We start from the raw sequence: 26570 nt of genomic DNA on the forward strand, positions 1-26570 counted from the left end.
AGCCGTGTCCAATCACGGCTGATCACAGTGTAAATGGGAAGAGCCGGTGATCGGCTTTCCCTCACTCGCGTCTGTCAGACGCGAGTAGAGGAGAGCCGATCGGCAGCTCCTCTGACAGGGGGGGGGGGGGGGGGGGGTCTGTGCTGATCGATTATCAGCACAGCCCCCCCGAGGATGCCCACACTGGACCACCAGGGACGCCACTAGACCACCAGGGAAAAGGTAATAAAATCCATAATCCTCCCTAGACCACCAGGGATGCCAGTCAGCACAATGGGTGCCAATCAGTGCCCATAATGGATGCCAATCAGTGCCCACAATGGGCATCACTGATTGGCATGCATTATTGTTTGGCACTGATTGGCATCCATTACTATAACACCGATGCCGCCTATGAGTGCCCACCTGTGCCGCCTATGAGTGCCCACCTGTGCCGCCTATGAGTGCCCACCTGTGCCGCCTATCCGTGCCCACCTGTGCCGCCTATCCGTGCCCACCTGTGCCGCCTATCCGTGCCCATCCGTTCCGCCCATCCGTGCCAGCTATCAGTGCCAATTTGTGCCACCCATCAGTGCCAATTTGTGCCACCCATCAGTGTCCGTCCGTGTTGCCCATCCGTGTTGCCCATCCGTGTTGCCCATCCGTGTCGCCCATCCGTGTCGCCCATCCGTGCCACTTCATTGGTGCCCATCCGTGCCACCTTATCAGTGCCCATCAGTGTAGCCCCATCAGTGCCCATCAGTGAAGGAGAAAACGTACTTATTTACAAAGTTTTGAAACTGAAACAAAAAAAAAACATTTTTTTTTTCAAAATTTTCGGTATTTTTTTATTTGTAGCGCAAAAAATAAAAACCGTAGAGGTGATCAAATACCACCAAAAGAAAGCTCTATTTGTGGGAAAAAAATGATAAAAATTTCATTTGGGTACAGTGTAGCATGACCGCGCAATTGTCATTCAAAGTGCGAGAGCGCTGAAAGCTCAAAATTGGTCTGGGCAGGAAGGTGTTTAAGTGCCTGGTATTGAAGTGGTTAAGGGAAGCCCATCATGATAGAAATAGGGAGGCTGCCATTTGCCAACCCCATTCTAACACCACAGCCTTCTCCTGTGATTGCATGTATTCTGACAATATCAGTCTTGTGCTGGCCACAATCCCTCAATTTGTCCACACAAGCCTCAGAAAAAAAGTCACATACAGAGGCTCTGTATAGAGTACATTCAAGCATTTGAGGACACAGTGCACAGGCTCAGCAAACACTGAAAAGATTTTGTCCGAAGGGATGTAAAAACCAGAGGGGGATGTGGAATTGAAATGGATGTACCTAAAATGCTGTGTAATGGGTGAGGAGTTAACACAGTGTAGCTTAGAGGGCTGGAGAGTGGACTTAGAGAAAAGGCACACAAACATGGTTTACAAATATTTTATACATGTGTGTTAGGAGTCTGGGATAGAAAACTTTGGGAAACTAAAACATGTAATTATTTTGGCCACAATTGTCAATTTTTTTTTGCCTTCAATCTCTCAGGGTAACCCAATGATTAATCTAGACAAGTGTCCAAATGCGCCTTATGGAAGATTTTTTTTTTCCAGTTAAAGCGGGAGTCCGCCGGCACTCCGCGTTTTTTTTTTTTTTTTTAAAGTCAGCAGCTACAAATACTGCAGCTGCTGACTTTTAAAATGGTGACACTTACCTGTCCAGCGCGCCCGCGATGTCGGCACCCGAAGCCGATCTCTAGATCGACACTCGGGTGCTGCCGCCGCCATCTTGGGTATGGGAATCAGGAAATGGAGCCTTTCGGCTTCATTTCCCGGTTCCCTACTGCGCATGCGCGAGCCGCGCGGCGCAATCCGGACGGTCCCCTCTGCCTCTGGGAACTGTGTGTTTCCCAGCAGGCAGCGGGGCACTTGCGCAAAGGGACGGGCAGTTGCGGAAAGGGGCGTAATCTACGCCCCTTTCCGCAGACAGCTATCCCGGAAGTGGGTGCAGTTACCTGGATTACCCAGGTAACTGCACCCCCCTCCCCCCTGAAAGGTGCCAATTGTGGCGCCGGAGGGGGGGGGGGGGATTCCGATGAGCGGAGGTCCATTTTAGGGTGGACCTCCGCTTTAATGCACATAAATACTGAGCTGCCCCTTATTATTTATAACTGCTCAATAACACAAATGGCTAATAAAACTCAAAACACAAAGCTGAAACTCAAAACAAAAACATTCTAACATTGTCAGAGGATGTGCTGTTGAACAAAACATTAACGGGGATTGTGGCAGATTAAATCAGCTCTAATCAAAAAAAAATAAAAAATAATAATCAAACAAAAAAAAACACACAAGTTTGTGTTAGGGTAGGTCCACACATATGCAGCTCTGCAAGAAGCATTTTGAGCAGGCACGGTAGCCCATTCATTTGAATGAAAATACAATACTGCTGGTGAGACAAACTGGCAACTGTGTGGACTCAAACATAAAAAAAAAATAAAAAATCTTTATTGGTTACACAAGTACATCCAGTAAAACAAGGCTAACACTTTTCAGCGGCTGTAGCCTTACTCCTACCATGCTATGAGTAAAACCACAGCAGTCGAAACACATTAGCATTATTTTCCTGGATGTGCAGGCAATTAAGGATTTTCAACATTTGAGTCCACCAAGTTGCCGGCTTAGATCAACATTTATCTGAATGGGCTGTCTGGCCTCCTGAAAAGGAGGGAAAAGGTTCCTGAAGCCTGCACATGAACCACAAGTGCAGTTTGGTTGCCAGTGCGGGTGCAATTTCCAGTGAATGCATCGTGCCATTAGGATTAATGGCACCCACATGCATCAAGCGCTTTTTTCTGTGTGGGTGGTTGTGGCTGCGGGAACAGGTGCAGAGGTGAAGGAGCATTTCAATTGTTGTGAACAAGTACGGTTCTTTTTGCGTGGAAACGCGTCAATTGATCATCATTGCAATTTTGTCCGGCTCATGACAAAGAAATTTCTACAGCATCTTTTGGATTCAAGTGTGCGATCAATATTTTCTTCTTGATATTGCCTATGGTGATGAGCCGTGATTAGCACCTTGGACCGGGTGTGCATTTTTTGCCTGAAGCGGTGTGTGTACCCTTGTTCTGTTTGCAGAGGTGAAGCAGGAACCACCCACACAGATACAAACCTAGCCTTGGGTTTCAAAAAGGGTTACATAAATCTATGGGAAGAAAACCCCTTTAAAGCGGTTTTGTACAGAAAATTGCAAGTTCATCTTATTCAAATGGCTTTGGAACATAGATGCAGTTATGACCATTGAAATAAAATAATATGCAGTATTTACCTTTTATTTTTAATGTTTATGCCGACTTCCGGGCTCTCCTCCCGTGGGAGTAGGCGTGTTTATCGGCTTTGCAATGGTCCCTGGGAACTTTTTTAGCCATTTCCCAGGAATCCGTGGGGGCTTCAAACGCCCACAGTGAAAATGGAAACCGCCAGACTGCTTTTTTTTTAAAGTTTTCCTTAGCAATGAAATCGTCACGCCGGGGGCTAAAAAGACGCCGATCGTGACTGCAAAGACACCGTAGGAATCGCCCACCAGTGACACAGGTTAAAAAAAAAAAAAAAAAAACACGGCAGCGGAATCACGCTTTAACACACATTTGAAAGTTAAAAAAAATGTGGCAGCAGTAATATCACACATACAACATGGATTACAGCACAGTAGAAAACATGAAAATAATATTCAGCTGCATACAAAAAGCACGCTTTTTACTGGGTGCATACATCTACTAACAATATAGTGTGTGTGTGTGTGTGTAAAAAACAAAAAGGGCTCAAGATTTAGAATAAAAAAATAAAAAAAATAATTGAAGTTCATACCTAAAATCCTTTACATCAACATCAATCCCATTCTGGACTGGCAGCCCATTAGCCTTATCCATAGGGTCACCTTCCTCCTTCAGGTCTCCCAATTTATCCCCTTCATAGACTCCTTTGCTTTTTTTATCCACTTTGTCATTTTCTTCTCCTTCGGAATCTCGAGGGCCCTAAAAGAGCAAAACATTTTTAAAAACAGATTAAAACAACCACAGAGGTTCAACCCAAAACTGTCTTGCAACTTATGTTCAAACTATACATTTCCTAAGCCTTCAATAGTTTTGAAGCTGACATTTGGGCGATCATAAACCTTGAGAACAAAATTTCCTTTCCAATTAATATGGCATCAGAAACCATAAATGTGACATCCAGAAAAAAAATAAATAAATAACTGGCAAGACCAAAAATGTTGCTACTATAAAATAAAATTACCAATTTTTAGTTCTGGAGCATTAGCAATATTTCAGGAAAAAAATATAGTGTTTATAATGGGAGCTCAGAAGTTTTTATGTTAACACAATATGGCTTTCACACAGTCAAACTCACAACCTAAAGGGCGAACTAACAATGTTCAAGACTGACTGTGCATCCCTGCAGCCATCTTTATTTTTACCTGCATTTTTCTATATCTTGGCAATCGAAGGGCTCCCCCCCTTGTTTGTATTAAGGGAGAGGCACTTACAAATCCTCCTTTTCTCATGCAGTTGTCTCCAGGAGAGGAGCTGAGGACGTACTCCACCATACTGACTCCCAAGCCTCCACTTTCAGAACGAGGGGAGAGCACAGAGTTAACTTCACTGCCAACATGAAATCCTTGACCAGGCCTCCTCTGGACCATGATAGGCTGGGAGACTGAATGATCTAGAAAAAATGAAAAATGAATGCAATAGAAAAATGAAAAATTATACATTAAATATTTTGGCTCTCTTACAATGTCCTAAACACAACTGTTTGGGATTTGGAAGATAGAGCAGGGAACTACACAGACAATCGTGACATGTACAAATCTAAGGGAAAACAATGATCAGGCAATGCTATTTTAACTGCCTAGGGATGTAGAAGGCGGGTTTTAGATTGCCAACAACGGTTGCATTAGGAGACTTATATAGTCTCTATGGTCACATTTAATTTAATCTACCACCAAGAAAGGATGTTCCTGCTGTCAAAGGTTGCCAGCATTACTTGCCAGGAGGGAGCGTACGCTCACCCATCCCCATTCAGGTTTGGGTCTGGGGAACCTCACGCTTTATATTTTGCATGGGGTTTGCCTTTAAAATCCATATGAATGTTGGGGAGGGTGGAGGGACCATTTTTTTTTTCTTCTCTTTTGCACCCAAGGTCCCCATTAAAATTCACAGCCTGCATACACAGACCAGGAAAAGGGGGGAAGTAATCTCTTCCCCACATTTATGGCCCAGTGGTTGTGGGGGTCTGTTAATGATCTTTATGAGGGGGAAGAAAAATAAAAAATAAAAAAAATTACCCTCCCAGATACCAGTCCCCCTATGGGAATAGAGTAGAATATAGTACCCCGACTCATTTACAAAAAAAAAAAAAAAAGTCCCACGATGAACATGAACCGTCAAACAGATCATCAGGGAATGAAGTTCCAAGTCAGTCACGATGTCAGAGGCCAACTGAAAGGGCCTCCTGGGTGATATTAATCAAATATGGACATGACCACCCCCTTTGTATATATATCAGCTGCTGACAAGCACTCATCAAGGTCATGTGTTGGCAAACGCTCATCCCTGCCATATTGCAGGATGGGTCTGGTATAGAATTTCATGGGTTCACCCTTAAAAGTCATTCCAATCCTTGTTCGACAACCACTTGACTTTTAGCCTAGAACAGTGTTTCTCAACCTTTTTTCAATAAAGGCATCCTTTAAAATTTCTGTACATGGTTAAAGCACCCCATTCTAATATGTATAAAACTAAACCAATAGTTAAGCAAATTGCAGCAACATCCACACACGCATGACACCCAAAATTTGAGGCTATTTATTCTTTCAAGCCAAATAAACATTTGCACACTGCTACTGACTAGTATTCCAGCATTTCTTCTTCCTCGTTTTCTCTCCCCCTATGCAGCCAACACCTTAGTACTGACAGAGAGGAAGAGAGGGGGTAAAACAAGAATGCAGCTTGATCCACCCACTGGCTTGTACAAAATTTTTGGTAAATTTAGGCATTTTGTCAAGGCACCCCTGAAGGACCCAGTGGGCACCCCAGGATGCCTAAGCCCCCTGGTTGAAAAATGCTATCCTAGAAAATGGCATTTTTTTTTAAACATTAAGCCCCCATTAACTTCCAGCAGGGTTCGTATTCGGCACCCAAACTTTCGTAATGTTTGCTGAACCCTGCTTCAACTGAAACCAGATCGAGGTCTGGCTTTTCACTACTACTGAAAATGCAACAGGTTGTTCTTTACTCAAACTACCAAGTTACCACATTATACTCTGAACAAAATAGCAAATCATTTCTAAAATACAGATGGCAGAACACTTTATGCACATAACAGCAAGACCATAAAACGGCAACAAAATTATATTTAACTTACCAGATGCCCCCCATGCACTCTCTCTCCACTGATCCCCCAGAAAAATGCCTTTTGGTCCATCCTTGTTGGAGTCATCGCTCTCCCAGAATTTTTTGCCGGGCAACAGTTGCTTGGGGAACAAAGTTTTTATTTTTATTTTACTAGCACCAAGAATACAAGGATCGCTACATTTATATATATTAAAATAGCTTCCACTCTCCATTTACTAAACAAACCCCCCCCCCCCCCCCCTTAAGATTGGTATCCTTTAAAGCATTGGTCAGCAACCGGATGATGGTCCATTGTGTGTATAAGGCAGCAATGTGATCCAGGGGGAGGGGGCAGAGAGCCAGGGCATTGCGAGTATAAGGCATGTTAAATTCATGTTAGTAGTGCATGGGATTCAAAATTGTGAGTTTAGTGGTTCGAAAGGTTGGCAACCACTGCTTTAAAGGCAGCACTTTTATTCTTTGTGACACCACCATTAAACTATATATCTCCCTGCAACAGAAGGTCAAGGAACCCAAGGGCCCACTCCACCTGCTCACGTGGAGGATACCAATAACCTCAGGCCTATGCCATATGGCTAACCCTGTTCCTGGCACATAGCCATCCCATTTCTGTTTTTCTTTATTTTTCTGTGCATTCAGGGTGTGAAGTAGCACTACTTACAGGAGCAAAGTTACAGGCTACTGTTTTTCAAGAGTTAGTCCATTCATGACCAACGCATCAGTTTTTGCAACAGTCTTCGAAAGCTAGAGGTCATCTACCTAAAATGCAGGCTGTCCAAATGATTTGCTCTACGGCTTGCCGAACAATGCACAGCAACTGTTCAATTTCTTTTCACTCACGAACCCCTAACATGCACCATTTAACCCCATTAATTTTAAAAGGAAAGCTAGTTAAATTTGACATACTATATATGGGCTTTGAATTGAAGTGAATAGAGTGGAGGCGAGCAGACACCAAAGATGAGATGTCAGAAGTGAGAATATCTAGAATAGTTCCTACATTTTAGGCTTCATGTACACGGACGTTGTTCAACCTCTCCTGAATGATTTAACTTGACAGCTAGAAACCGGCATCTAAAAAAACGTCCGTTTAGCTGCGTTTGAGTCTATAAGTGTTGAAACAAAAACATTTTCCCCCCAAAACAGCCAAAAATGAAAAACACCTGTAAACAGAACACGGCTAAACGCGAGTTACTGCATTTAGCAGCATCTGGCTTGTGAAATGCCTCTAAACACAGCGTCTGAATGCTTTTTTTTGGGTTCCAAAAAAAAAAAAAAGCCTCTAAACACAACAGGCTAGAAGCATAAACAACCCTGTGTACATGTACTGATAACATAACAGGAGAAGTGTTCAGGAGCAGTTGAAAAAAAAAAATGCCCAACTGCTCCTAAACGTCCGTTTACAAGCAGCAGTGTACATGAGGCCTAAGTTGGGGGAAAACAAAAAAAACAAACACACACCTTAGGGGAAAGGGAGGAGGCCCTAAGAAGCATGATCTGACTAAATGTGCCCTAAACTACAAACACAGTTGCCCTTTAATAAAAATGATAGCCTTTCATCGATAGACAAAATACATTTTATAGACAAAGAATCGTTAAAGATATACTTCAGAACTATGCCTTTTGCAAGCACAGCCCACGCCCCCCCCCCCCCCCTAATAACTACGGGAACACCTGAAGTTCAATGTGAAACCACAGGCCAGGGGTTTCTAATCCTACTCAAAAAAAAAAAAAAAAAAAAAAAAAAGAAGACTCCAAAAGGAAGCACACATACTTCTAGCTGATCAATCTCAGATTAAAAAAAGGCAAATGACTTTCCTGGATATAATTTCTTGATCGCTATTTCAACTGGATATTTGGAGTCACTAATTGACAGTTCGCATATGTACACTTACTTCTCCCATTGCTCTTCCTTCAAGTGCAAGAGCCTGAAAGTCATGATTTAATTCATCCATCGAACGCACCTGTAAGACATAAAAATAATTTTTTGTTGAACCTGGTTTAACACATTATAGTAACTGCTACAATGTTAAATGGATAGTCCAGGGTTTATTAGTTCCATTGATGCCGAATCACTACTGCTCCTACCAAAAAGGAGCAGACCCCAAACCTCTAAGACCAAAATGGAGGAGGCGCTGTAGTCTTGGGGTCTTTGAAGCTGGTCAAGCTCCCTAGAGCTACTCCCCCTATGGCTGGATTTTGCAGGGGTATTTTAAAGCCGATTTCCAGCTTTACTATCAGGTTAAAATAGTCAGTTTTTCCCAAACAATCTCCTACACCAGTGGTCTCCAAACTTCCTAAACAAAAGGGGCAGTTTATTGTCCTTGAGATTTTAGGGGGGCCGGCGGTAGTGGAAATTTTATTGGCATCAGTGGAAGTAAACATTGCCACATTTTGTATTATGGGGGAGGAGCAGTGCCCCATCATTGGGAGGAATAGTGCCCTGTTATTGGTGTCAGTGGGAGATATTCCGCTTCATTTTTGTGTCAGTTGGCAGAAAAGGGTTTCAAATCAGTGGAAGGAATAGGGCCAGATAAAGGCAGGCATAGGGCGGCACTCAGCCCCAGGGACGGAGTTTGGAGAATGCTGTCCTACACCAACAAGTGCTTATTCTGATTAGTTTAGTTAGAGAAATTAGCAGATGGTGTCACAGTCTTTACCTCAGCCAGAGTGAGCTTTGTATTCAAGGTATACAAAGGGGAATACAAAGTTGCAGTGAATGGCTGAGTGCCACTCCACCCCACTCAATTTTGTTCCGTGTGTCAAACAGGAGGATGTTGGTGTCCCACAACTGAACACAAGGCTGTAATACTGCCACCCAGTGGACGAACTTGTTAGTGTGGCAAATTGTTCATTTGGGCCAGCTTGGTCCAAACAAACTATGTAAAGTGACAGGAAAGCTGGAGATCAGCTTTAAAGTATAAAGTCACTTAGTACCATGTTACACCTGTATTTAGGGTATAACATGTAACTATGCAGCAGCCCCCACCCCTGGAATCAGAAGCTTGCATGCATGGGTGCCCACATCAGGGCTTCACAGGACCCTGCAAGGTAGAGTAGCCACCCAAAAGATGAAAACACAGGAAAGCCCATTTTCAGAGGAGAGGCTGAATGCAAGAGAGTGAAAATATTTAAAAGGAAGGCACACAAGCAAGCATTGTAAATACTTCATTTATTTTTGATTTGGAGGGTTTAATACCACTTTAAAAATGGTTTTCCATTTTTCTTTCTAATACAGGACAAGTACTATATACTTGCCTAATTTTTAGTTCTACTTTTTTGTCTTGGATTTAGGCCTCATCTACCCCTTTCCATCTTTTTTTTGGATGGTGTTCGATAATGGCAGGGTGGGCGTTGGGTTTGTGTTATATGTGGTATATGTTCATACACAATGAGCTTAGCGTTTCCTGGCTATGTTTACTTAAACGTTCGCTTTCTTTCTCTTTCTTTAAAATGCATATCACACTGCAATTCTAGGTCTCGGTATCATATCTTCCTCTGTTTCAATGAGGTCACATGATCAAGCAAATTTTTCCATCCTGTCATGGAACGTCCGTGGCCTTAATTCTAAATTTAAGAGAGCGTCATATTTCCGTTATTTAAAAACCCACTCTCCACATATAGTGTTACTGCAAGAATTGCATTTTATGGGCAGTAAGTTAACACTTAAGACCTTCCCACACCTCTTATTCTACGTTCTCAAGAGGTGTCTCAATATTAATTAGCAAGTCCTCATCTTGTACAATAGAACAGGTTTACTCTGACCCTCAGGAAAGAAGTTTTGGCTGCGTTTTTTCTGTGGGGCCAGAGATATAAAGTTATTAAATGTGTATATTCCTCCCTCCTCCTTTCTCTGGAGCCCCATTATGTAGCTTGCTGGAGAGGATTAGCCCCTATTGCCCTATTGTTAAAGGTTTTAATCAGATCCTAGTCATGTTTTTCAACCTCATAAGACTGCTTCTCATATTGATCTGGCTTTTGCTAACCCTGCAATTCTATCCAATAGATGCCAAGTACTTGTCAAGTGGGTTATCTGATCATGCTCCATTACTACTTCTATTACGCCTTTTCCATTCTGGGGATGCAGCACAATGGAGATTGGGAACCCACTGGTTGTCACACCCTGATATAATGGATACAATTCTGCCCCTTGTTACAGAATACTGATATTTTAACAAGTGATCTTCTCCTGCAAGCGTATGTAATGCCTTTAAGGCATATATTTGAGAATATATATCTATTATTAGGGCTGTCAACACGAGCATAGTACTACCCCGATTTCTGAAATATGTACCTCATTGAGGGGGGGGGGGGGGGGGGGATGATAAGGTTTCTTCTCAATAAATATTTTAGAGGCCTTTTGACAGTACTACCAGATATTGTACACATCCCAGCTGACCCCAGATTTTTTGCATAATGATATGGTGGCTTGGTTGGATCCAGTGGCACTTGCCTGGTTGCCAGACAAGGAGAGAGGTGCTTTAGCAAGTACCATAACAGCAGAGGAGGTTTTCCAAATTATTGGCTCTTTCCCTAAGGGAAAGTCACAGGATGGTCTCCCTATAGAATTTTATAAGGCTTATGGAGACCTTCTTGCTTCTCTCTATTCCCACTGTCTGAAGGAGGGGGTGTTGCCGGATTCATGAGTCACGCCAGACCTATTGCTCTTTTGAATACAGATTTCAAGAGATTGACAAAACTCACTGCCCGACGATTACAACCCACTCTGCCCACAATTATTGACTTGGAGATGTAGAGAGATTACTGCATAAATATATATATCCCATGGTTGTGGCTTCCCTGGACATAGAGAAGGTCTTTGACACTGTTGAGTGCCCCATGATGGGTGGCACAAGGGGCGGAGCCCCGCCCCCACCCCATTTTCGGCTCCATTATTGGACGTTTTCCTCTTTCGGCAAATTGCCGAAAAGGGCATTTTCGGCCGATATGTTTCGGCGGCCGAAATTCGGTGCATACCTAAATAAAATACAAGAGGATTAAGAGGGCCCTGCTCAGAAGAGCTTACAATCTAATAATTAAATGGATACAGGTTTTATATAGATGCCCTACAGCTAGACTGGAGGAGGGCTGTTATCCCCTTTTTCTTTATATAGGGGCACTCGTCAGGGCTGCGGGACATTCCTGATTTAGACAATAATGATTGGGATAAAGTGTGGGATTCTCCCTTTCGTTCTTTGGTCTCGTTAAGAGACCATTTGATTCCATTTAAATTGGTGCATAGAGCATATTTTACGCCATACCGTGTTCACAAGATGAACCCTACATGTTCTACAGACTGTTGGTGGTGTGGCTCTGGGAGAGTTCACACAAATTTTCTGGACTTGTCCATAGATTGTAAGGTTTTGGGTGGAGGTGGTGGTTTTGTTAAATTTTATTTTACACACTCATATGCCAGTGAGCTTGTTGGGTTTGGCTAAGGATATTCTTCCAACAGAGGTAGAGCTGACATTCATTAACAATAATCTGTTTTATACCAGAAAAGCCATTTCCCTGTATTGGAAGAAACCTTTCCCGCCAACATTAGTATAATGGAAACAACTGGTTAATAATAGTCTACTGTTACATCGAGACACCTATGTGAACAGGGGCTGTCCTCGTAAATAAGAACATTTTTTGGGTTAAGTGGTTGGAGGAACCTTATACAGCATCCCCCAACAATATTGACTTCTAAATCTTTAATATTCATTTTTAGAGATGATAGCGATGCATATATTGCTATATTTATGATATGATTTGTAAAAGATGTATATGATTAGGTTGATATCGTGGTGACTGGTTATGTTCTAGATAGTATTTTTTTTTTTTTTTTTTTTAAGTAGGTCACCAATTTTCTTGTGAGATCACAATACCATTTTTTTTTATCTGATGAGAACCTCAATGATGAATATATACTTTTACCAACGTGTATTGTGTTTTGTACTGTGTATTCTATTTGTATTTTTTTTTAAATCAACAAAAACTAAAAACACAAGAGATAAAAAATAAAATAAAATGTTTTTCCAGTTAGATCACACACAGGCAAATGAAATCATATGCGGTGTTCTTCTGTCAAATAAAGAAGCCATTTAACCACTTGCCGACCGCCGCACAACGATATACGTCGGCAGAATGGCACGGGCAGGCATATGGGCGTATATACAAGTCCCTGCCTTCCCGCGGGTGGGGGGCCCAATCGGGCCCCCCCCGGTGCCTGCGGCGGTCGGCATTCGTTCGGGAGCGATCCGGGATGAGGGGGCGGCCATTCATTCATGGCCACCCCCTCGCGATCGCTCCCGACGAATAGAAATGCTCCGTGACATCACTTCCTCTCCTCACAGGAGAGGAAGTGATGTAATCTCTCCTCCGTGTCGGTATTTTTCGTTCCGGCACCGAGGAGAGAGGATCGGTGAGTTGCACCAACACACCACACGTACAGTAGAACATGCCAGGCACACTCTCACCCCCCTTTACCCCCCGATCACCCCCCCAATTACCCCTGCCCCCCCCAGTCACAGTGACACCAATTGCATTTTTTTTTTTTTTGCATTGGTGTCATTTGTGACTGTAATAACTGTTAGGGCAGTTAGGGTTAGCCCCCTTTAGTTCTAATGTGCCCCCCTAACCCCCCCAATAAAGGTTTAACCCCGTGATCACCCCCCGTCGCCAGTGTCACTAAGGCTGGGTTCACATTGCAGCGGTTTATGAGAACGAATGTGATTCGCACCGCACTGCAGTGCAAATCACATCCGATCTCTGTGCGATTCGAGTTCAGCCATACAGATAGTATGGCTGAATTCGCGCCGCACCCTTTTTTTGGTCCGCAGCAGAATCGGATCGCATGGGTGTTCACACCATGCGATCCGAGTTTGCAGATCGCACTGCGATATGCGAACTGATCTGGGGGTGTCATTAACATTTCACTGACACTCCCAGCAGTTCGCATAAGGCAGTGTGAACTGCCGCCGGGAGGCATGCGATGCGGGAACCCGCCGCGGATTCGTGGCGTTCCCGCATCGCTCCAGTGTGAACCCAGCTTAATATAAGCGATCATTTTTCTGATCGCTGTATTAGTGTCACAGGTGACGCTAGTTAGGCAGGTAGGTATTTAGGTTCGCCGCAACTTTTTATAGCGCCAGGGACCCCCATATACTACCGCATAAAGCCCCGATTGCCCCCTAGTTAACCCTTTCACCAGTGATCACCATATAACTGTTACAGGTGACGCTGGTTGGTTAGTTATTTTTTTATAGTTTTAGGGCACCCGCCATTTATTACCTAATAAAGGTTTAACCCCCTGATCACCCGGCGGGTGTCATTTGTGACTGTAATAACTGTTAGGGCAGTTAGGGTTAGCCCCCTTTAGTTCTAAGGTACCCCCCTAACCCCCCCAATAAAGGTTTAACCCCGTGATCACCCCCCGTCGCCAGTGTCACTAAGGCTGGGTTCACATTGCAGCGGTTTATGAGAACGGATGTGATTCGTACCGCACTGCAGTGCAAATCACATCCGATCTCTGTGCGATTCGAGTTCAGCCATACAGATAGTATGGCTGAATTAGTGTCGCACCCGCCGCAAACTCGCACGGGACCCTTTTTTTGGTCCGCAGCAGAATCGGATCGCATGGGTGTTCACACCATGCGATCCGAGTTTGCAGATCGCACTGCGATATGCGAACTGATCTGGGGGTGTCATTAACATTTCACTGACACTCCCAGCAGTTCGCATAGGGCAGTGTGAACTACCCGCCGGGAGGCATGCGATGCGGGAACCCGCCGCGGATTTGTGGCGTTCCTGCATCGCTCCAGTGTGAACCCAGCCTAATAAGCGATCATTTTTCTGATCGCTGTATTAGTGTCACAGGTGACGCTAGTTAGGCAGGTAGGTATTTAGGTTCGCCGCAGCTTTTTATAGCGCCAGGGACCCCCATATACTACCGCATAAAGCCCCCTGATTGCCCCCTAGTTAACCCTTTCACCAGTGATCACCATATAACGGTTACAGGTGACGCTGGTTGGTTAGTTATTTTTTTATAGTTTCAGGGCACCCGCCATTTATTACCTAGTCTCACTAGTGTACCCCTAAATTTAGGGGTGTCTACTTTCCAAAATGTGGTATCCCCGTACTCAGGAGAAGCAGCAGAATTTATTTTGGGGTGTCATTTCACATATGCCCATGGCATGCGTGAGCAATATATCATTTAGTGACAACTTTGTGAAAAAAATAAATAAAAAAAAAAGTTTGTAATTTTCCCGCAACTTGTGGCAAAATATAAAATATTCCATGGACTCAACATGCCTCTCAGCAAATAGCTTGGGGTGTCTACTTTCTAAAATGGGGTCATTTGTGGGGGTTTTGTGCCATCTTGGCATTTTATGGCCTTCAAAACTGTAATAGGTAGTGAGGAGTGAAGTCAAATATTTATGCCCTTAGAAAACCTGAAGGCGGTTCTTGGCTTTCGGGGCCCCGTACGCGGCTAGGCTTCCAAAAAATCCCACACATGTGGTATCCCCGTACTCAGGAGAAGCAGCAGAATTTATTTTGGGGTGTCATTTCACATATGCCCATAGCATGTGTGAGCAATATATCATTTAGTGCCAACTTTGTGTAAAAAAAAAAATATATATTTTTTTTTTTGTCATTATTCAATCGCTTGAGGCAAAAAAATAAAATATTCAATGGGCTCAACATGCCACTTATCAATTTCCTTAGGGGGTCTACTTTCCAAAATGGGGTCATTTGGGGGGGTTTTGTACTGCCCTGCCATTTTAGCACCTCAAGAAATGAGATAGGCAGTCGTAAACTAAAAGCTGCGTAAATTCCAGAAAACGTACCTTAGTTTGTAGATGTGACAACTTTTGCGCAAACCAATAAATATACAGTTATTGACTTTTTTTTTACCAAAGACATGTGGCTGAATACATTTTGGCCTAAATGTATGACTAAAATTGAGTTTATTGGATTTTTCTAATAACAAAAAGTAGAAAATATTTTTTTTCAAAATTTGCGGTCTTTTTCCATTTATATCGCAAAAAATAAAAATCGCAGAGGCAATCAAATACCATCAAAAGAAAGCTCTATTTGTGGGAAGAAAAGGACGCAAATTTTGTTTGGGTACAACATTGCATGACCGCGCAATTACCAGTTAAAGCAGCGCAGTGCCAAATTGTAAAAAGACCTCTGGTCATTTACCAGCAAAATGGTCCGGTCTGAAAGTGGTTAATCCTTTCCCTGCCACCATATAAATCTAACAAGCTGACTGTGGGCTGTCAGGTGAAGCGATCTGGTGGATGTGCAGACGCCCGATCACCTTCATGGATCTCCAGAAGTGCACCTGTTAAGGCCCAGGGAAGAAGCTAATGAAGCACCATCTGCTCTCCATTAAGGTCAGCAAAAGGCAGGTGAAACATCAGGGGTCGAATAAACTCCCAATTTCTCAATAATCAGAACCTGGAACTGCAAAATGCAAATCATACAGGGCATTTTTTGGTCCCCATGTGATAATAAAGCCAAGTGGAGAAAACAAAAAAAATAAATATTAAACATTACTCAAGCACTAAACATTCCTCACCTTTTGTTTTATTTAAAGGGGATTGTAAAAGTCTAATTTAAAAAAAATAAAATAAAACAGGGCAGCCTAGAGACTCCTCTTCTCGGGGCCCTCTTTGGCTCTCCTGGTTTCTCCTTCCTATCGAGTGGCCCCACAGCAATCATTTTTGGAGACAGAGCTTTCTTTTGGTGGTATTTAATCACCACTTGAGATAGACAGACATATCTATTTTTTGTCTTTTCCCCTGCGGGGGGGGGGGGGGGGGGGGGTCAGAGGGCAATGGAAGACCATGAATAGTGCTAGTGGCTACAGCAGCCGCTAGCGATAATCGCAGGTAAAACCTGGCATGCTGGTTGTACCCAAGTTGATGGATTGATCAACTTGGTACTTTCGGCCCGCCCATACATGGTTCAGATCTCGGTCCGGTTTGAGCCGGTTCCTATGGAACCCAGGGCGCCAAGACACAAATTTCTAGTCGCCATAGTCAAGCCCTGGAATAGACTGCAGCCCTGGATCTGCATAGCAGTGTGAGACCAACTACACATGTTGCAACAGGAGTGCCCATGGAGGATCCAGTTCCTGCAGCAACATTTCAGGCCGCTGGGTCAGTTTTACAGAGATTGCACTGATTTGAATGAATGGATTCTATTGTTGTATTAGAAGACAGCAAAAAGTTAATTGAAGAATCCCAAGAAAAATATTAAAACTATACAAAATGGTTGGGGGGCTCGTATTGCTAGGATATCCTTGTGGTATTGCACTCCACCAATCACAGGTACATCCTTTTATACTCTGCTACCCCTGGTAGGTACTATCTAATAGTTTCTTTATGGCTGAGGCAGGTCTTTGTTTTGTCTTGGGTCCCCCCCTTTTTCTGTTTTTAATCTTGGCATAGTGTAATGTTTTTGTTTTTTATATGTACAGCTGAAAATCTTTAAAATAAAACAATTTCACAAAAAAAAAAAAAACGTAACTACCGTAGTTAAGATTAGACTAAATTCTCCATAAGGGGAATGCACAGCAGGGGTGTCCTCAAAAGCTTCACCAGTTTCCAATCAACTGAAGGTACCAGCCTATAACCAGGGTCCAGGAATATCCTGCCGGTGTCCTGTACTGTAGGATTCAGACTTCTATGCTCTATCACTTATTACAGACACACATTTTTTGCTGTATTCTGGAGAGCCCCAGGTATCACATTTCAGCATGATCTAAACAATGACATCCATTCAATTTCAAGAACTGGCCTATCCGCTCCATCCGCTTAGTGGCCCATTACTACAATAAACATCTTTACTACATCTTTTGCAACTGGAAGGCGTGGGGATGGTGTGCCATTAACGCTACTGGGTAATGTTAGTTCTCATGCAAGATCTTTCAAAGATATGAAGCACACAGACATCTAAAAAATAAATAAAAAAAATATGCCATTGTAGCAATGCATCCCTTTTAGTACCACTGTGAATCTCACAAGCTTACCTAAATGCAGAAAGGCATAATAAGCCATACTAATCTAGAAGGCCAGCAAAGTTGAAAAAAAATAAAAATAAATAAAAACACCACACTACTAGATGTCAGTAAGAGACCCTGTCATCTGGGCGATTGCTCGACCCAGTTATACTCGCCTCCACAGTGGTTCCCATACCACACATTCCTGTGTAGCAGCCACTGCAAAACACAAAGTGTTAGATCTTACAGAGTAGGAATAAATCACCCCATCTCTCATGATATAGTGTTCGGACTTAGCAACTGGTTTCTAGCACAGTGTTAGGAGATATAGAAACAGAAGCTCCAGGGTTTATTGTGGCAGCTGTAATGGTAGCAGGAAAGTGCTGTGCACCCAAGTAGAACTGGGGTGAGGCTTTAAACAGACCATGTAATTTTTCCCTGAATTTTTACGCACATTGGCATCCAAGTTCACAGTAGCTGTTCAGCCCTGGCAAAGCATAAACATTTTAGAGCTGCAACTAACGATCAATTTGTCTGTCGACTAATCTATCGATTAGTCAACGACTATCCGATTATTATTTTTTATTTTTATTTTTTAATGAATCTAGTGTTTTTTTTTTTTTGATTAGCTAATTAATCCTTTGGATAACCTTGAGAGTATTGTATTGTATTATAGAGGCGGGCAGTGTATTGTAGAGTATTGGCAGGCAGCGTATTGTACTGCATTGGCTGGCAGAGTATCGGGCTGGGTATGGAGGGATGGCTGCTTCCATCCGACCTCTCCCCTCCACTGCACAGATCAGTACAGAGAGGGGAGAGAGAAACCGGTGTCATGTCATGACGCCGGTTTGTTTACAAGTGATCGCTCCGTCGAGCGATCACATTGTAAACGCCTGGGTGTAGAAAGATGGCCGCAGCTTCGGAGCTAGGCCGAAGCCGCGGCCTCTCCTAAGGCCGAAGCCGCGGATCGCGGCATGTGCGCTCAGATCACGGATCGGCGAGGATCCGTTGCACCCCTAGGGAAGGCGGCACGGAGGGCAGCGGTAAATACTAAGCACTGCCCCCACTGTGACGCATAGACGACCTGCACGCACGTCGACGTATTTTCTTAGTCGACGCGTCGTGGCAGCTCTAAAACATTTAATAAAATCTATTACTAACGTGTTGGCTTACCTGATGTTCCGCATGTATATGATCTCCAGTGGGCCAACGATGCTTGCTGTTGTTGTAACCTCCGCCACCACTTCCGCCTCCCCCCAATTGTTCTCCGTGCTGCCTTTGAAAGAAGTAATCCACCATTGCGTCATCTTGCGAGCGCCCAGCCACTCCCATTGAGCTGCCCACAGGGCTGGCGTGAGGTCCTGTAGCCAGTGCAGAATGAGTTTGATGCTGTGGCGGCAGCTGCTGCTGGCCCACAGGTCCAGATGCCAGGACCACGGGCATGTTGTGGTTAAGGGTACCTTCTGTGTACTGTTTCAGGTGGGGGCTGAAGGAGTCCTGCCAGAGAACTGTTTTCCTCTTCAAGACACATGCAACGCTCATTCCACCAACGCCTATAAAAAGAGACAAAAAATAAATAAAAAGCCAAATTCAATTGACAGGGTAATTGCAGCACCAAAACAGTATGTAAAAACCCACCAATCCTAGAACACCAAGGCTCATTAACAAATATTAATTTGTTTTATACAGACCAAAATATCTGTACATACTCGTATATGTCACACAAGTAAAAAATGTGCGAGATTCCTCGAGCACATAAATTCTGCGTTCGTGGAATACAACACACACATGTGCGTGTTTGCACCAACGCATGAAAGCATCAGCATATATTGGAGCACATATCACCTGCTGCTCCCTGGGCACAGACAAATGCTGGGATTTTACACTAGTGCATTTATTTTCCGCTTCAAACAGTCCATGTGCACAAGGCCCCATAAATATTTACTTCGCTTTGCAGACAGTTTGCCCTGAGGCTGGGTAGATGAACTGCGTCTTCATTAAATGACCATCCACGCTCTCAAGGTTAAAGTCAACTTTGGGCAAATCTGCTCATTACCATTTTGCCTGACAAGATACAAGGCAAAAATTACTATAAATTTTAGAATCATGTAGCATTTTCAGGTAAAAAATAAATGAATAAATAATATTGAAAAAAAAGACAAACGATTTCCATTTTTGTTTTACTGATCTGGGGTCGTTGAATGTAAACTGACACATGACGCCGCCCACAGACGAAAATTTAGCTATTGCTCAGGTTAGCTTAAAAAATTGACAGACAGACCAGACCAAACCATTCATGGGAAATGGACTTACATCTCTAAATGTGCATTTTTTCCCCCATGCTCTACCTACAGACAAATACCTGTGTATAAATAAAAATTAAAGTGCCCCCCCATGCTTGCACACAAAGGCGAACAGCGATCGTCCCACCATGAACATCAGGTCATGGCCAGTAAACCTCCTGTGTAAATCTAAAGTAAATCTATCACTTATGCATAGCAAAGGTTTTGTCATTTGTCACGGTTGCACGGGCGTGTACAATTTTAAAGCATGACATGCTTGGCATCTATATACTCGGCGTAACATCTTTTAGATTTTCCCCAAAAGCAAAACTCACCAAATTTTTTAGTGCCTTTGCTTTCAAAAATATTTAATGTTTGGGGTCTCCAAGATATTTTTTTAGCAAAAAAAACTGGATTGTCACATGTAAACAAAAAAGTGCCAGAAAAAGGCCTGGTCTTTAAGTGGTTAACCCATTTACACCAGTGCCCCCAGGTCCCTCAAGCCCCATACACACTATTAGATTTTCTGCAGATTTTTGTCTTCAGATTTACCAAAACCATTTAATATTATGTCAAACCTTAGGAGTTTCAATTTGTATGCAGTCAGGCAGGCCCTTGCACTACATGGTTTTGGTAAATCTGAAGACAAAAATCTGCAGAAGCTCTAAATGTGTATGGGGGGTCTTAGGAGAGTTCAGATGCCTAGAATCGGGGCTTATGATCATGCGAGCGCAATGATTGGCTGTCACAGTGGTCACATGATGAGAAACTCCCAATTGCAAGAAGTGATCGGGGGCTATTATCATATTTGTGTACTGTCGGCACATAGGAGATCATGAAAGTTACCATTCCTTACATTGTTTTGCAGTTGGGAAAGATTTTATTGGCTCTTTGGGAAGAAACGTTGTTAGCTGCAAGAATTCTAGTGTGAACATTTTTTGGTGTGGCAGATATAATGCAATCCCACTTATATATCACTATTTGGGCCACTGTTTCAGTTGAATCTGACATTCCAGTATTTTTATATTATTAGAGGTCGTAGCTATTCAAGACCAGTCTTCTATTTCAGTGGTCATCAACCCTGTCCTCAGGGCCCACTAACAGGCCAGGTGTACAAGATAACTGAAATACATCACAGGTGATATAATTTGCTGCTCAGTGTTTGCTGTATTCTAGTCAGTATCTCCCCAAGGTAATACATAAAACCTGGCCTGTTAGCGGGCCCTGAGGACAGGGTGATGACCTCTGTTCTATTGGATAAGCCATCCATTAAAGTTCAATCTAGTATCATTTTCTCTGCACTCATCTTAACCCCTACCTGGCCAGGACTCAAACAATTAACCTAAAAGTAGAGTTAACACAGGAGCCCACTGCACGTACGTCTGTTTTCAGTAATCCAAAGCTGCAATAAATCTCTAGCTGACGCACATGGGCTAATGTGGCTTTGGTTGGGAGGGAGGGGGCCAGTCTATGAGAAGTCTGTTAATTGTGAAGACAAAACCTCACACAAATTTAACTGTCACTCTAGAAATCTATCACCACCCTTGCAGGCCATACTCAATGGATCAAAGCTATTGAACCAGCAAGATGTTCTGCAAGTCCATATCGAACTTACCAAAACAAGTCTAAAAGATGTTGAACTGTGCAAGCATACGTCATGTGACATTTTTATTAGTTTATGAACCATTACACAATTTCAATCCTCTAAATCAATGCTAATTTTGTCACCAGATAAGAATTGCCGTACAATTAATAGCAAAAGGTTTGCTCATTTCCTCCAAGTCACCTAAAATGGTTATAATAAAAGTCTAAATCACAAACCCCTGACACTGCCTCAAGGACTGTCCAAATACTCGAGTAAAAAGCATTGATGTGGGCACTCCAGCTGCTAACATTCACCACTCCTTTCACCAGAGAACAATCCCTGTGTAAGCTCCCCAATGGAACATAATAATGTAGTTCTAAATTCAATAAAAATAAGCATTCTTTAATGTCGCTAATGGAAAGAATATACATTTAAATCTTAATTGGTCTTTTGAGCAGCGGTTTTGACATGGATTGGGAGGTTCAGTACTGTGCTGCACGCACATTTGCCAACAAGAGAATGCCAACAGGAGGTGTGAGCACAGGCATGCCTTATCAGTCCCCTGCTGCTCCTTCATTGTCCAATTACCGGCAAGGTGGTGACCTGTTTTGCTCAACTTCAGAAAAATCTGGTTGCCAACCTGCCTCTGTTGTCTGGTAAGGCTGTGTAAACCTCAGAAATGGATAGACTCAAATATGTATCATTTGGCAGCTGAAACATCTTTCACATATCTATTATAAAATTTGTTTCTAGCAGTTTGCCTGGAGTTCAGCTTAAAGCGGGGTTCCACCCTAAAGTGGAACTTCCGCTGATCGGAACCCTCCCCCCCTCCGGTGTCACAATTGGCACCTTTCAGGGGGGAGGGGGGTGCAGATACCTGTCAAAGACAGGTATTTACACCCACTTCCGGGTATAGACTCCCACGGGAGTCTATGCCTCTTCCTGTCCCTGCGCTCTGTCTGCTGGGACACATACGGGTCCCAGAGACAGCGCGGACAATCCTATTGCGCTGCACGACTCGCGCATGCGCAGTAGGGAACCGGGAAGTGAAGCCGCAGCACTTCACTTCCTGATTCCCTCACCTAGAATGGTGACGGCAGCAGCCGAGAGATCGATCGGCCTTGGCATCGCTGGACCGTGGGACAGGTAAGTGTCCATTTATTAAAAGTCAGCAGCTGCAGTATTTGTAGCTGCTGGCTTTTAATATTTTTTTTCCACAGTGCAATCCCGCTTTAAAGTGTTACTAAACCCAGGACCCTGCATTTACTATATCTGGTCTCCCACATAGCCCAACATGGAAATGATTATTATTTTTTATTAAATATAAACTGCTAAATACCTTTCATCATCAGCAATATATAGCAGTCTTGTGACATATCAGTATCTGGCCGAGCACTGGTTAAAGATTGTAGGAGTTTTCATTCTCCTCTGACTGTCCTATGAGGCCCTGACCCTGTTTAGACAGTGCTGATCACATGCACCCTCTCAAGAAAAAGAAAAACACCTCTCTAGCAATACCTGAGCATGTGCAGATTGCCCCCAAGGCTCTGTACTACCAGCAGATGGATTGGGGACAGTGGAAGAAGGGGAGGGTCAGAGAAGACAGGATTAAACAGCCTTTTTACACAATGTAGAGGATTAACCCCTTAGGTTCCACACAAGCATGCTTTACGGCATATACACACACTGAGGTTTACGGTTGTGGGTTTAGTAACACAGCCAAAAAAAAAAAAAAAAAGAAGTACAGACTTCAGATGAAAACATGCCAGCATTTTTTGGGAGGTTGAATTGTAAGGGAAGTTTGTGCAAAACGGTGGAAAAATATACAGTAAAACCTTGGACTGCGAGCATACTTTGTTTTGGAAACATGCTTGCAATCCAAAGCACTTGTATATCAAAGCACATTTCCCCATAAGAAATAATGGAAACTCAAAAAGGATTCCTTCCACAACCATTTATTCAAAGATCCTTCAGTTTATAGACCAGATAAAATTATAGCAATGCGATAGGTTGTGTAACCATAAAATATCCATCCACAAATGGAAGCCTCCACAAGGAGATTAGAAGCAAAATCCAGCAGGAGCTACAGGAGTATAAAAGAGAAGAGAGGAGCCTCTAAGTGTAGCAATATGTTGCCAAAACTAGGGATGCACCGAAATTTCGGCCGCCGAAACATATCGGCCGAAAATGCCCTTTTCGGCAATTTGCCGAAAGAGAAAAACAGCCGATAATGGAGCCGAAAATGGGGCGGGGCTCCGCCCCCCGCCCCTGGTGCGCCCATCATGAAAAGCTATATCTATATAGTGCGGGAGAGCCGTCTCCGCCGCCTGTTTGATCACAGCGCGGGAACATCACAGCTTTCAGTTCAATAGCTGTGTGTTCCCGGCCGCGCGCCATCACGTACAGCCCCTCCCCCTTGTCAGGGCACTTTGATAGACAGATCACCCGGAGGATTGGACGGATGATCTGTCTATCAAAGTGCCCTGACAAGGGGAAGGGGCTGTACGTGACGGCGCGCGGCCGGGAACACACAGCTATTGAACTAAAAGCTGTGATGTTCCCCTGCTGTGATCAAACAGGCAACTCTCCTCCTCTTCTCGACACTGGCTGGCTGCTCTGCGAGGGGACACTGGCTGGCTGCTCTGCGAGGGGACACTGGCTGGCTGCTCTGCGAGGGGACACTGGCTGGCTGCTCTGCGAGGGGACACTGGCTGGCTGCTCTGCGAGGGGACACTGGCTGGCTGCTCTGCGAGGGGACACTGGCTGGCTGCTCTGCGAGGGGACACTGGCTGGCTGCTCTGCGAGGGGACACTGGCTGGCTGCTCTGCGAGGGGACACTGGCTGGCTGCTCTGCGAGGGGACACTGGCTGGCTGCTCTGCGAGGGGACACTGGCTGGCTGCTCTGCGAGGGGACACTGGCTGGCTGCTCTGAGGGGACACTGGCTGGCTGCTATGAGGGGACACTGGCTGGCTGCATTGTATCAATTGTATCATGTGTGCAATTTCTGACCATCTCCTGTACCACGTCCCCCGTCTCTGACCATCTCCTGTACCACGTCCCCCGTCTCTGACCATCTCCTGTACCACGTCCCCCGTCTCTGACCATCTCCTGTACCACGTCCCCCGTCTCTGACCATCTCCTGTACCACGTCCCCCGTCTCTGACCATCTCCTGTACCACGTCCCCCGTCTCTGACCATCTCCTGTACCACGTCCCCCGTCTCTGACCATCTCCTGTACCACGTCCCCCGTCTCTGACCATCTCCTGTACCACGTCCCCCGTCTCTGACCATCTCCTGTACCACGTCCCCCGTCTCTGACCATCTCCTGTACCACGTCCCCCGTCTCTGACCATCTCCTGTACCACGTCCCCCGTCTCTGACCATCTCCTGTACCACGTCCCCCGTCTCTGACCATCTCCTGTACCACGTCCCCCGTCTCTGACCATCTCCTGTACCACGTCCCCCGTCTCTGACCATCTCCTGTACCACGTCCCCCGTCTCTGACCATCTCCTGTACCACGTCCCCCGTCTCTGACCATCTCCTGTACCACGTCCCCCGTCTCTGACCATCTCCTGTACCACGTCCCCCGTCTCTGACCATCTCCTGTACCACGTCCCCCGTCTCTGACCATCTCCTGTACCACGTCCCCCGTCTCTGACCATCTCCTGTACCACGTCCCCCGTCTCTGACCATCTCCTGTACCACGTCCCGTCTCTGACCATCTCCTGTACCACGTCCCCTGTCTCTGACCATCTCCTGTACCACGTCCCCTGTCTCTGACCATCTCCTGTACCACGTCCCCTGTCTCTGACCATCTCCTGTATAAAAATATTTTTTAAAAACAGTCATTTTCGGTATCGGTGCTGTTTCGGTATCGGTTTCGGTTTTCGGCCTAGTGTATTTTTCATTTTCGGTATCGGTTTCGGCACCAAAAAACCCATTCGGTGCATCCCTAGCCAAAACCTTCATTAAAAGGGATTGTAAAGTGATTTTTTTTTTTAAAATAACAAACATGTTATACTTACCTCCACTGTGCAGCTCGTTTTGCACAGAGTGGCCCCGAACCTGCTCTTCTGGGGTTCCTCGGCGGCTGTCTCTGCTTCCTCCCGCAGGTGCTTCTCACGTTCACGCGAGCTCCCTCGCATGGTGAGAAGCATCTGCGGGCGCGCTCCCGTGATACAGCCGGCGGCTATAGCCGCTCGCTGTATCACACGGCCCCGCCCCCCGGCGCTCCGCGTCAGTGGATGTGATTGACAGTAGCGCGAGCCAATGGCTGCGCTGCTTTCCATCCATCCACTCCAGCCAATCAGCGGCCAGGCTGAACAGTGGAAAGGACGTCGGGGGACGAGCGCGGGACTTTCGAGGGGTGAGGTAAAACTGGGGGACTGGGGGCGCAGGCACCGTCAGATGTTTTTTCATTCTATGCATTAAGGTGAAAAAACATTTACCTTTACAACCCCTTTAAATGTAACCATATTGCTACACTTAAGAGGCGCCTCTCCTCTTTTATACTCAGTTGTGACATGACGCCACTTGTATATCAAGTCAACATTTAGCTGGTCTTGCAAAACGCTCTCAAACCAAGAATTTACTGTATATATAAAAGAGATGCATGAAGGCAGCAAACACCCAACAGATACATAGGAGCTAGCCTTTTTTTTTTTTTTTTTTTATTATTAGAGAGATTATGTAGGAGTCTTTTTATTATAATAATAAAAAAAAAAAAAAAAAAGAAGAGGCATTTAAAGCTCAACCTAAGACACACACCATAAAGGGTTAAAGCGGTTCTCTCTTCACATTATATTTACCTGCTCTGTGCAATGGTAATGCACAAAGCAGTCGCTTACCCTCTTTTCTGGGGTCCCCCGCCAGAAGTCTCTGCTTTTCCTTTTCTCCAAGTGTCCCCTCAGCAAGTGGTGTGTCGAAGGTGCACTCCTGACCTGGGCTGTATGTGTCCATAGTCACACACAGTGTGGTTTGGCCACTCCTCCCGCTCCCTCTTCACAGGATTTGACTGACAGTATCAGGAGCCAATGGCTCCTCCTGCTCTCAGCGAGGCCTCTAAGAAGATGAACAGAGAGCAACACTGCTGCAGACGGGCACAGCACTGGATCAAGAGAGGATTCAGGTAAGTATTTTGGGGGTGGTGGAGGGTTTGAAACACTTGAGTGGTGCAAGCAAGTAGTGGGACATTTACCTTAATGCAGGGAATCCATTAACCACTTGCCGACCGCCGCACGACGATGTACATCCTATTTTTGAAGAGGGATATCTCGGTAACGGCAGCAGCTGCTGCCACAACCGAGATATCCATCTC

General features: G+C 44.6%; 1 protein-coding gene across 8 annotated transcripts in view; it reads right to left on the reverse strand.

The window, feature by feature from the left end:
* PUM1 (pumilio RNA binding family member 1) overlaps positions 1–26570 on the reverse strand; it is a 112104-nt gene that overhangs the window by 58389 nt on the left and 27145 nt on the right. For 6 of the 8 annotated variants that reach the window (XM_077480957.1, XM_077480958.1, XM_077480955.1 and 3 more), the window contains 5 exons: positions 18558–18937; positions 8287–8355; positions 6402–6510; positions 4453–4700; positions 3843–4009 (listed from right to left, as the gene is read on the reverse strand). In XM_077480957.1, coding sequence (XP_077337083.1) covers positions 3843–4009; positions 4453–4700; positions 6402–6510; positions 8287–8355; positions 18558–18926 — 962 coding nt within the window. In that variant the 5' untranslated portion in view covers positions 18927–18937. The remainder of the gene's footprint in view (positions 1–3842; positions 4010–4452; positions 4701–6401; positions 6511–8286; positions 8356–18557; positions 18938–26570) is intronic. The other 2 variants (XM_077480959.1, XM_077480956.1) reach the window with 1 other exon arrangement.

Source organism: Lithobates pipiens, unplaced genomic scaffold, assembly GCF_037356315.1.
Source record: "Lithobates pipiens isolate NorthernLeopardFrog02 unplaced genomic scaffold, aLitPip1_a1.2 Scaffold_16, whole genome shotgun sequence".
NCBI classification, from domain to species: domain Eukaryota; kingdom Metazoa; phylum Chordata; class Amphibia; order Anura; family Ranidae; genus Lithobates; species Lithobates pipiens.